The sequence below is a fragment of the Electrona antarctica genome (genome assembly GCF_951216825.1).
Source record: "Electrona antarctica genome assembly, chromosome: 7".
Lineage (NCBI taxonomy): Eukaryota > Metazoa > Chordata > Actinopteri > Myctophiformes > Myctophidae > Electrona > Electrona antarctica.
In genome coordinates, this window is record NC_136812.1 from 16,480,300 (window position 1) to 16,493,014 (window position 12,715).

General features: G+C 43.6%; 1 protein-coding gene across 5 annotated transcripts in view; it reads right to left on the reverse strand.

Annotated features, from left to right (window-relative positions):
* Positions 1–6,144: 6,144 nt before the first annotated feature.
* LOC306927101 (uncharacterized protein C1orf21 homolog) overlaps positions 6,145–12,715 on the reverse strand; it is a 47,096-nt gene continuing 40,525 nt past the window's right edge. For all 5 annotated transcript variants that reach the window (XM_079506758.1, XM_079506755.1, XM_079506757.1 and 2 more), the window contains 2 exons: positions 11,713–11,773; positions 6,145–8,549 (listed from right to left, as the gene is read on the reverse strand). In XM_079506758.1, coding sequence (XP_079362884.1) covers positions 8,505–8,549; positions 11,713–11,773 — 106 coding nt within the window. In that variant the 3' untranslated portion in view covers positions 6,145–8,504. The remainder of the gene's footprint in view (positions 8,550–11,712; positions 11,774–12,715) is intronic.

A 12,715-nucleotide genomic window follows, 5' to 3' on the forward strand; every position in this document is an offset into this window, starting at 1 on the left:
GTACAGTACACATGAGTACAGTACAGAAAGACAGCTCACATCAGAATATTCATCCATGTAATAATAATAATAATAATAAAACATAATAACACAACACTAATAACTATAATATCAACAGTACAGAGAACAGTACAGTACATCAGAATATTAATCCATGTAATAATAATAATAACAATAAATAAGCACACAACACTAACAACAGTACAGAGAACAGTACAGTACACATGAGTACAGTACAGTACAGTATACTGTTCCTGCGCCTTGCCATGCTCTTTCAATCATAATAATAATAATAAATAACAACACTACACTAATAACAACAATAATATCAACAATACAGCGAACACTACAGTACACATGAGTACAGTACAGTACAGAAAGAAAGCTCACATCAGAATATTAACCAATGTAATAATAATAATAATAATAATAATAAATAATAACACAACACTACTAACTATAATATCAACAGCACAGAGAACAGTACAGTACAGTACATCTGAATATTAATCCATGTAATAATAATAATAATAAAAAAACACTAATACAACAGTACAGAGAACAGTACAGTACAGCACACATGACTACAGTACAGTACAAAGACTTACAGTACAGTACAGTACAGTATACTGTTCCTGCGCCTTGCCATGCTCGCTTTCATACGCACATACACAAAACCAAACAGGGCCACTCAGCCAGCTTGGCAACTTTGCGCTTTCCAAGCAAATGCATAAATGAAAACATCATGGGTTGCCATTGCCTTCTTCCCATTTGCGACGCATCGCGTTAGGATGAGCGGGCCGAAGGCCCGCGAAATTCTAGTAATGATACAACACATTAGCGTTAGTGTATTGGGCTTTAAATAGGTCAGGTTGTGTGGATGTGTGCCACATGAATGCAAATGGTTCTCTAAATTCTACCTTCTTCCCGAAGCCTTCCTTGGCCTTCTTCATGTGAGGGACGTCTCTGCATGGGTAATCCAGTGTACGGATTTATAGGGCTTTACATACAAATGGAAGAAGAGTGAATAGAAGGGGGAGCAGGAGATAGGGACAAACAAGAGCTAGCAGAATGCTGCTATTGTTGTTGGTACCGTGGCACAAGATTGTAATACGTAGGGTATGTTAAAGTGGACTAAAAATAACAAAATAAAAACTAAACAATTAAATAAAAATAGGCTTTATAAAAATCGACTTATTTCATACTTAGCTAGGGTGGATCTGAAATGTTCCATTTTGAGTTTTTATAACACAATATCTTTTCAATATCTTTAATTTTCACAACAATAAAAAAAAAAACGAAACCTAATAAAACCTAAACTAAACCTAAGCCCTTGAAATGGCCATATATGGAGATCTCTGTATCCATGAGTCTTTGTTCCTTTAATGTCCATATATGGGGCGACTGTGGCTCAGGAGGTAGAGCAGGTAGTCCAATGATGCATGGGTCGGCGGTTCGAATCCCGGCTCCTCCTGTCCATGTCGAAGTGTCCTTGGGCAAGACACTGAACCCCAAATTGCTCCCGATGTGCTGGTTGGTACCTTGCATGGCTTCCACCGCAATCGGTGTATGAATGGGTGAATGTAATGCACAATCTATGTAAAGCGCCTTGGATAAAGGCGCTATATAAATGCACCATTTACCATTTATCCCATGATGATGTCATGTATGTGGCCGGGTTATGCCCGAGTCATATAGTGTGGGCAGCCGGCCGGCCTCTATTGGTTATGTATGAGTCAGAGCAGGTGGCTGGCCTCTCTATACATCAGTGGTTATTCGGCATTTGAGCCACGGACCACCATGTGATGAGATTTAGCCTCTCAGACCCAAAACTAAAGAATATTTTCTTGTCGTTGGATAGGATTTTGTCCAGAATTCCATGCAGTATTGATGTTGGTACCATAGGAGAGATAACAGGCAAACGTTGATCAAAATAATTCTTCTACATCTTCTACAATTGTGTAGACGTTTTGTAAATGAAATAATGCAGATGTTTAACAATAATTGAATTCTTGAGAATGTAAAATGAAGCCAAATGGACCCGTACGGGTTCATTTGGTTTCATTTTACACTCAAGAGTTAACCCATTTTGGGCGGGAACCCCTTTTGGTGTTAGCATTATGTTATGCTTTAGCTATTTTTGAAAAATCGAAGAACGACATTTTTATAATCTGATCTCAGGTCAGAACTATAAGGGTCCATTTGGTTACCAACTCTCCATCATTTAGCTGGGGACCACCTAGAATCCCTTCAAGGACCACTGGGCGGACCACTGCTATACATAATTATGTATGTCTGAGTCATAATAGTGACATATACTGTATGTGGTCCACCCGCCCACTCGTCTGCCCGGAGGATTCATTATAAAACTAACTGAAATTGTAAACAAAACGTCAAAGCGAAATAAATGCAAAATCACATGAAAAATGCAAAACTGTAACCTCAGTTGACCATGAGAGAGAGACCGGATGCTGGCATAGATCTAAATGAACATGTTCAGAGCAACCAGAGGGAACAGACTATAGTGAAGTGCCATGGGCCATGGGGGGCCAGAGGCAGCCAGGAGCTGCTGGATGGAGTTAAAACACTCTGAACCTCCCACTGGGCAAACAGGCAGGGATCCATGGCCTCTCTGGGGTGTCTCTGGCACTCAGCTCAGATGCATGAAATGGCACGCGCGCACGTGCACACACATGCACACACACGCACACACACGCACACACGCACCATAATACTGCGTCACACAAAAATGTAAAAAATTGCAGACCTACAGAACTGCTACTTTGAATTTGAATCCTGAAAAGGATTGGACATAATTTATGAGCTGAGGTTTCCACCCGACAGAGACGAATATACAGTACATGAGTTACACAGAAATGCATGACACTGTGTGTGTGTGTGTGTGTGTGTATATATATATATATATATATATATATATATATATAGACGTGTAGGTCTATACTGTGCACATTTCCTTTCTCACACCTGTGCAGAGATGCATCCCGTGCACAACTGGAAGTAACGCCACATAATTAGGTTTCACAAAGCTAGGACTCGAGGTGTTATTGGATCCCTGGCTGAGCTGGGGGGGGTAAAGACTTATTAGACATACTCCTCCAGCGGCCAGGAACATGCCGTACCCATAATGAGCTCTTACACGCTTTCATACGGCGACAAACGCACACATTTACACACACACACACACACACACACACACGCGCGCATGCATACACAGCAGGGAAAAGTGGGCTCTTTATTGGAGCTTACCTCATACTGGAAAGAACATTGTATTGCCCATATTTCTCTCTCTCTCTCTCTCTCTCTCTCTCTCTCTCTCTCTCTCTCTATACTGCGTCCCCCTTCTCACCAGTGGTGTAAAGTAAGTTGAGTAACTTTAAAGTACATTTACCCGGCTAGTATGGTACAATCTGCAAGACATTTTCAACTTCTACTCCACTACATGTCAGAGGTAAATATTGTACCATTTTACTCCACTACAATTATTTGAAAACTGCAGTTGCTAGTTACTTTGTAGATTTAGACTTCTTACAAAATATACATTAAACCACTTCATCCCTATAATTTGGCCATTTGAAAATAGTTCTAGGTCATCTATTTTCAAAATATTTAAAAAAAATCACACCCATATGAAGTGAGTGGTGCAACTCCGTGGGGGGGGGGGGGGGGGGGGGGGCACACGCACATAGGAACGCACCCAGGGTGCCGGCCCGAAGCGGTTGAGAAATGACAGTTACCGTGTGGGGGTCCCTCTACTGTATACTGTACTGTACTGGCACACCCGAAATCACCATATATACAGTTAATATGTGCGTGTGTGTTTGTGTGTGTGTTAGGTTGCGCACAGGTGGTGAAAAACAACCATACTGTTTCCTCAGACGCACCCACCCACCCAGCCAGCCACCCACACACATAGCTCTGTAAGGGAGTGGTTGCACCACTCAAAAACTGGATAAAATGTGACATTCGGCATAATTTCGCCGAATTACCACATATCTTCTCTTACTCTACCAAGTCTCACAAATCCCATGAGGAACTGTACACAAAAACATGCACTTTCATGGCTATATCTTTGAACATTTACTCAATTACATTTTTAATACCAACCTTTTACTTGTAAAAGAGTATTTCTACATTGTGGTATTGACACTCAAGTACGTGAGTACTTATTCCATTACTGCTTCTTGCTAACCCTCTCCCACGTGTGTGAGTGGGAGAGAGGCTGGCCCTGAGCCTTTGGCCCGCGGGGACTCGTTCACTCTACTGCTGATGTACAGTGGCTGATGATTGTAGCCTTATGTGGCCTCTGTGACTGGAAGAGTGTGCAAGAGGAGACACAGCTATTAACGATGTGGCTACTGAATGTTCCTTTCATAAACATGGTAATCGGCTTGAACACCGACACCGACCCACCATTATGGCAGCATCCATCCTCTCTCCCACATAGAGCACATTAGGCTCTCAGGCCATGAAGACCTCTCAGGGGTACTACTATCGATTCATTCAGCACTCCATTTCAACTTTGAGGGGGGTTACAACACGCCATAAATATGTTTATTGGGGAGTGGGGGGGCGGCATAATGCAAGATTCATTGCTCAACATGCTAATGGAACAGATGACTGGCTTTTGAATTTTTGTGTTACTTGTGAAGGTTTGAAGATTGAGTAAACTTCTCCAATAAGTTGTGCTTCCATCATGACGGATAACACATCGGTACATACACGGATGCATTTGTTTTCTAAAAGGGAATATGCCATTTAGAGCAGAACTTTCTTTAACTTATCCACATCTCTCTGGTTCTCAAGGTGGGGTCGGGCTGGACGGGGCCCCCCAGGGGTCCTTGAGGAGGTTCCAGGGGGGGGTGCCAGGCAAAATACCTATTTGACTTTTCAGCAATTCAAAAAAAGGACGATCTACAAGTTCCAACGCATCACTATGTAGGCCCATTGTGAGCTTCTGGTACAAAATCCTTTAAAATGGGGGTCCGTGGCCAAATAGACATCACTAGCACTGCATTAGCTGCATGGCGTCACCAGACTCGTTTTATAGGGAATCTAAAAGCAAAGATAGGTTATCGATTTTTGAATAGCCAAAGTATAAAATATGGATAAAGTGGTTAAAAAGATTGTGAAACTATATTAGCCAATTTCGCTGGGGAAACCCTGGTACCCACCCAAGGACCCCTGGGGTCCCCATAATCCACTTTGAGAACCACTGCTATATGAGATAGTGCTTTTGTATCGTAATATAATATTACATAATTGATCGCATAACACATTGAGAGCATTGTTTTAAGGTGACACATTCAAAAAAGGCAAAGTTCACTTGATGGAATAAATATTGTAGTGGACATACAGTATAGACACCGGGAAGAAACCTCCCATCTCCATATTTAAACGTTTAGTTTTTTCGTAAATTAATGTCCCAATACTGGATCATACTAGTGTCACAGAAAAGATTCCAAAATAGCAAATCTCCAAGCTTGAAACGCACATTTTGAGCTTGTAAATTAAAGTTTTTTTCATTAATTAACACCCGCCTACTGCCTACTTGATCATACTACTAGTGTCACACAAAAGCAGATCCACAAGCTCGAGCTTGTAATCTGCTACTTTTTAATTTGAATCCTGGAAAGTAACAGTTTTGGACATGAGGTTTCCAGACACAGTCACACACACACACAATATAGGCCTACAGTATCACATTCAGTCGGTTAACTACTTGCCCTACCAGCATGCAGTGATGATGTCCTACCACCAGGTGGCAGAATGCAGCCCTGGAGACTCCAGACAGTGTGTGCAGAAGCGCCATGACTCTGACTCCAGGCAGCATGACCAGAGGAAAACACTCTGCCTCTTCACACTGCCAGTGTACTGCTGATGTCAGTATGACAGCACACTTACTGGCACTTGCAGGAGGGCATGCACGTGCACACACACACACACACACACAGTACACACCTCAAGAGGGCATGCACGTGCACACACACACACACACACACACACACACACACACACACACACACACACACACACACACACACACACACACACACACACACACACACACACACACACACACACACACACACACACACACACACACACACACCACACCTCAAGAGCTTGTGTTTTTTTATATATCTTTTTTTAATAGAAAAACAAAGAAAGAAATTCAAAATAATTTGCAGGAAAGTAATCCAGTAATGACGAAGAACATAAATGTGATAAAGTCTGTATCTCCACGGCAACCACACCTCTATCCCCCTTTAAGCTCAGCCCAGTTTACCGCGCGTGTGTGTGTGTGTGCGTGCAGGAAGAAGGGGTGACTTCACTCTATACCAGTAAGCTTCAATACTGCTGAGCCTGAAGAGAAGCTGAGCATCTGAAACGACACACAGGAATGGGTCGCGAAATGCTGCAGCGGAACAAGAAAAGACACACAGCGGCACAATACCTCTAACAGGAGAACAGGAGGTTAACTACTGATGAAATGTAACCTCCAACAGGAGGTTAACTACTGATGAAATGTAAGGGATACAGCAAAACGTGTGTGTACTTGTACGTTACACAGTAGAAGAAAATCAAATTAACTTAATTGAGCCATTTGTAACTCAAGAGTCTACAAATGCCTAAAGTGTAGAGTCTCGACAGTTACGAGGATCTTTCTGTGTACCTTTCTGGGTTTGTTGTGGCTTCGTAATGCGCCCGGCCGGTAATAGCCGACCTGCAAGCTCACAACGCGGCATGAATGCGACGCGTTGTGAGCTTGTAGGTCGGCTATTCTCGTTGGTTCTCGGCGCGCAACGCGTCGCACGGCGGAGCATGGATTAAGACTTGGGAGGACGGATCGAGCCGAGACACCGAGGCTCTGACCTAATACAGGCATGATGCTGATGGTTATGACGAAGATCGCGATGCACTGGGGAGGGAAAAACTAAAACAAGAACAGTCTGAAAGAACAGATCAACAACAACGACCAATGGTTAATCAACCTGACGGACGATGACCGCGTGGAGAAAACAAACCAAACAATATATATATATAAGACAAACAAAAAACAAAACGGAACATAAAAGAAAAGTGTCCTTGACTTTAAAAAAAAAAAGGCAGGAGGAGTTCAGAGCTTCTAAATCAGCTGTTCAACTCCTCACTCTCAATCTTTCAATCTTTTGCTTATTAAAATATCAGGAATTCTTTTCACTCCCTTTTCTTTCACTCCCCTCCCTCATTCCCCCCTTGTTCCCTCGTTCCACTCGTGGCCCAAGGCTGGCCTGTCCTATCCCGTCCCGTCGGCAGGCCCAAACACGGTGCGTCCCGGCCGGGCAGCGCTGGGTTCAAGTGGTGGGGTTAGGAGAGTATCACCGAAACTATGCCCATATCCACATGATCCCCCTTTGTTTTCCCCTCCCAGGTGCTTTATTCCAACACTTAGGTCTCCATGAGTCCTCCAGGGCCTTGGGTAGGGAGGGGTTGGGGATGCAAATTAAGGAGGCATTGCAGCAAATTCACGTACATCCTTGCGGAGCCACCACCCTACACGTTGTGTCTTCGTCAGTGTTGTGTGTGTGTGGGGGTAGCTAGTCGGGCTGACGTCAAGGGGGACCATGGCACCACGGGACGGAGAGGGACAAGAAGACATGGTGGAGGACGTGTGGACAGACAGAGAGATGGGAGGAAGTTCCAGAGTCCAGGGGGGTGGGGGGGGGGCAGGTCCATAAGTCCATAATTAAGTCCACATGTCACGGCGGCCGTCCACTCCGCACGCCCCCTCTCCTTATCACTCCCAAGTCTCCCACTCCTCTTCTGCCCGCCCTTTCATCTCCCCTCCACCACCATCTCCATTCAGGGGGCCAAAAGGGCCGAGGTGCCAAAAGGAGCGGGACTCAGTCTCTGAGGATAGGCTTGATTCATACTCGGTTGCACGTCGTGTCGCGCCATCGAAAATAGCCAATCAATGTTGATCGGCTATTTTCGATTCACGACTCCAACATGCAGTTAAGTACACATCAGGCCATAGTGTTCTTTATTTCAATCTCTCTCTCTCTCTCTCTCTCATACAGTATACTCACTCTTTCGCTTGCTTTCTCAAAATACTTTCTCTGTCATATGTTCAAAAACACACATAACAGTGTTACATACATGATGCACCCTGTCACTCAAACACTGGTTCCGTTGGCTGCTTCTTTCTCTTACACACACACACATACATACACACACACACACACACACACACACACACGTTGGTTTTGCAAACGTTTGGAGACAATGCGAGGACTTACATTCATTCCATATTCATTACCCAAACCTTATGAAACATTAAAATATAATTGGGTACACGGGTTTTGTCCCCAATTTGACGCACCAACCCCAATCAACTGGTTTCATGTCCAACATTTTGTCCCCAAATGTGGCCAATATCAGTGACACACACTCACTCACACATACACACTCATTCACACACAAGTGTGAGTGAAGCCTCTGTGCTATGTTCCGTCTTCTTCTTCCTCATCCTCCGAGTAGTCCTGCCCCTATAGAGAGAGAGACACACACACACACACACACACACACACACACACACACACACACACACACACACACACACACACACACACACACACACACACACACACACACACACACACACACACACACACACACACACACACACACACACACACACACACACACACACACACACACACACACACACACAATTTAGCAGACACTCTTAATCCAGAGCGATTTACAGTAAGCAAGAACAAAAAAACATGGTAATACACCAAATACACAAATAGTCATCATGAATCATACGTAAGCTTAAGAACAGTGGAATGAAACTATATGTGTATACACTATAGAGTGCTATGTCTACATAAAGTGCTATTTAAGTTACATAAATTGAGCCTATGCATACGCCTGTAGATGGTCGAGGCGAGGGCGCACACACACACACACACACACACACACACACCCCGCCCCCTAAGTATTGTCAAACCAATGGTTTTTATCACTCTTAATCTACTAGGTTCGGGGCTCTACGCAGCCCTCACATTTAGTGAGAGTCCTTGTCCCTTTTATGCCCATATATGGAGATCCCTGATGTGATGAGTATATGCCCATATGTTGGCATGCCCATATTGGATCGGCAGTTCTGGACAACTGGACATCTATGGCCCCATCTTGGGCGCGCGCCTTACCCTTTATCCCAAAACGTATTTGCCATATTTTACTATCTTGAAAACCATTTTAAAATAGTTCAACTAGCAGATCTACATACATCGATACGTTGTGAGCTTATTTTAAAATGTTTTTCAAAATAGTAAAAAATGGCAATTACGTTTAGGGATAAGGGGTGGGGTTGTATCAAAAGCAGAGAAATGGCTTTTCACCCTCACCCCCCCACCCCACCCAGCAGATCAAACTGCCCTTAACCCCTAATGCTGAAAACCTTCAACCGCACGGTGCTGCCGGCACATCAAACTCTAAGAATTCTACGCGACTCCTACTTGACCCTGGCCTGGATAACATCATCACAGACATGATTCAGAGGGCAGGATGACACAGAGGGCTGAGGCTGATAGGAGGGCAGCCCTGTCATCTCATGTCCTATATTAAGATGCAGAGCACAACAGTCAAGCGTTTCCTGTAGCAGTCTGTCTATACCATCCCCAGGGCCTGAAGGGAATCTATTCAAAGGTCTGCTTCCTTTCAGAAGCCTACAATATTCTCCCTTTCTCTCTCGCTTAAAAATAGGCTACCTCCATGTCAGTAGTCAAATGATCCCTGATTACACGGCTAGCATGAAAAGTAGCAGCCAAGCAATACAGTGATACAGTTACAGTACCACCTCAACAAGTCCAACTAGAGGTGTGCAGAGTTTAGCCACAGTGCAGATGTAAGATGCAGTGAATTTCATGGCCTTACATTGTGATTTGAAGATGATACAGTATATTGAGTCACCACAGTCACAAATACATGCCCAAATTAGGGATAGATTATAATAAATCGATGATTGTATTAAATGAACAGTTAATAATATATTATTATGGTATTATATTATCACAGCCTCATTGCAATAGTTCAGCAATCTCTTTGCTAAACTTATGACAGCAGATTTAGTTTTAAGAGAGTGATGAATGGGAGGATTTCAAATGGAATATAATTCAGCTTTTAAAGTTACATCCTCCCATAACGTGGTCAGTGGACAGGAATCATTCAAGCAGTTGTCATCGCTTCACCCTGGCACGATGCACGCCACAGTTTAAGGCTTGATGTGAGCGTGGGCGAAGGCTAGTTGTTTCTGCACCGTGTCTGTCAGTACCAATGCAGAAACCCAGCCGTATTCTTTAAAATGTTCAGCGAGGGCTGTCGTTGTTAAGAAGTCATTGCCTGCGGGCGTGTTAAGTTGGTTAACAGAGCAGCTTGCATTGCTTTCACCTGTGTTTAAGTGCCTATATATTTAGGCCAACCTTCCTTTTATAAAGTGTTAAATGAATGAAGTAGTGACCCAACACTCATCATGTTCAACCTTTGCGGTCGTCCTCGCTCCGCAAGGTCCCATTGTTTTCCATTTACAATGTCTGCCACAATGTCTGGAAAAAACAGACAAACTCACAGCGAGCAGAGGACCCGTTTACGCAGCACTGTGGAGCGTTAAAAAAAGTTAAATTAAAATATTTTAATTTGGCGCCAGAATTAGATAACACCATTTTAATGTATGGTTGCAGCATCATTTTATCGCTGCATACTCCCACAACATGTAGTTTTGTCCGTTTCGCCCAACATGGCATGCGAGCATTTGTGCCGCCATAATGTGAAAGGGGCTTCAGGATATCTGTTCATTTAAACTCACTGAATCGTCATCATTGCTCTGCGTGCGGCATTTGTTTGTTTTGGTGCCTTATGACTTCCTCCATGCGGAAAACATGAACCGAACATGGACTTTGAAGGAGATGTCATGTATTAACATGGATGTGATTCATGAACATGTCAAGAATTCATAATAACCACCGCCACGAGACGATGACAATGTTTACATCTCTCTCTATAGGACAAAACCTGTCTCACTTCTGTGCCTTCCTTTACATGTGTGGCCTACATTGGTAAATGGTAAATGGTGCATTTATATAGCTCCTTTATCCAAGGCGCTTTACATAGATTGTGCATTACATTCACCCATTCACACACACATTCATACACCGATTGCGGCGGAAGCCATGCAAGGTACCAACCAGCACATCGGGAGCAATTTTGGGGTTCAGTGTCTTGCCCAAGGACACTTCGACAGGAGGAGCCGGGATTTGAACCGCCGACCCATGGATCATTGGACGACCTGCTCTACCTCCTACATTAGTGTAGGCCTAGCGCATAAGCATGCACACTAAACACAACTACCATAAATGCAAGGCAGAATATACTAGTATTCAAAAAGATCTTTAATGAATGGGATTGAACTTGCGTTATCAACACACCACGGGGAAAGAAAAAGCTATCTTCCCACTTACTGTCCCGCTAAGATATATAAAGTATTTATAATGTCTATGAAGTGCTATTAAGACGAGTAGGCCTATATCAAAGTTAAATTGGGACAGCTCTGCAGAGACCCACTCCTATACATCCCTGATTATGTATGCATTCACACGTGCACACAGTCTCACACACACACACACACACACACACCTAGATCCTCACCTTCTCAATCTTCTCATCCAGCATTCTGAAAAACTCCTGCTGACTCTCCGATGTGTGAATACTGCAGAGAGAGAGAAAAAAAAAGAACAGAAAAGAAAGAGGGAAAGAAAGAAAGAAATGGAGTGAGAATGAGGGAGAGAGGAAGTTGGAGGGGACGGAGAAGGGAGTCAACAAATACATCACAAGAATTTTCCATTACAACCCCCCCTCACACGCACGCATGCACGCATACGCAAGCTTGCCGAAATGCATTTACACAATCCCTCCTTGCTACCGTGTGAACAAAACCTTTGGGTCAAGACGCTGTGGAGGAATCTTAACCGCTTAAACCCCATTATATCCTTGCTGTCGGGCAGAAACCTTGTATCTCAATATTTCAACTTTTTGTGATTTATTTCATGAGTTATAGACTTACTTGATCATACTACAGTGTCACACAAGAGCTTGTCAATTTGCTACTTTTGATCTTTAACCCATTTTGACCTGAGATCAGATTCTAAAAATGTCTTCCACATCCTGACAGTTTTCTGAAAAAGCTATGTTTCTATGTCAGTCGTTCTTCGATTTTTCAAAAATAGCAGACCTACAACCTACAGCTTGTAGATCTGCTATTTTTCAATAGCTAAAGCATAACATAATGCTAACACCAAAAGGGGTTCCCGCCCGCCCAAAATGGGTCCAAAAAAAAAGTAACCCAGAAACAGTTTTGGACATATGAGGTTTGCACCCGACAGAGACCGTATGCTTAGTTGACCGGGGTCCCCCAGGGCTCAGGACTAAGGTCCGTTCCTTTTTGTCCCCCTCTACACTAAAACGCCAACGTGTTTTCGCAGAACCCTCCCCCCCCCCCCCCCCCCTCAATGAGGACGCTAGGGTTCATGTGGTTAAGTAATCATGTAGAGAGCATTAACATGGTACTCTGACCCAAATCTATCACAATAAAACCCTTCAGTGTCAACTCTGAGCGAGTACAAAACGGCCCACGCATGTATAACACACCTAC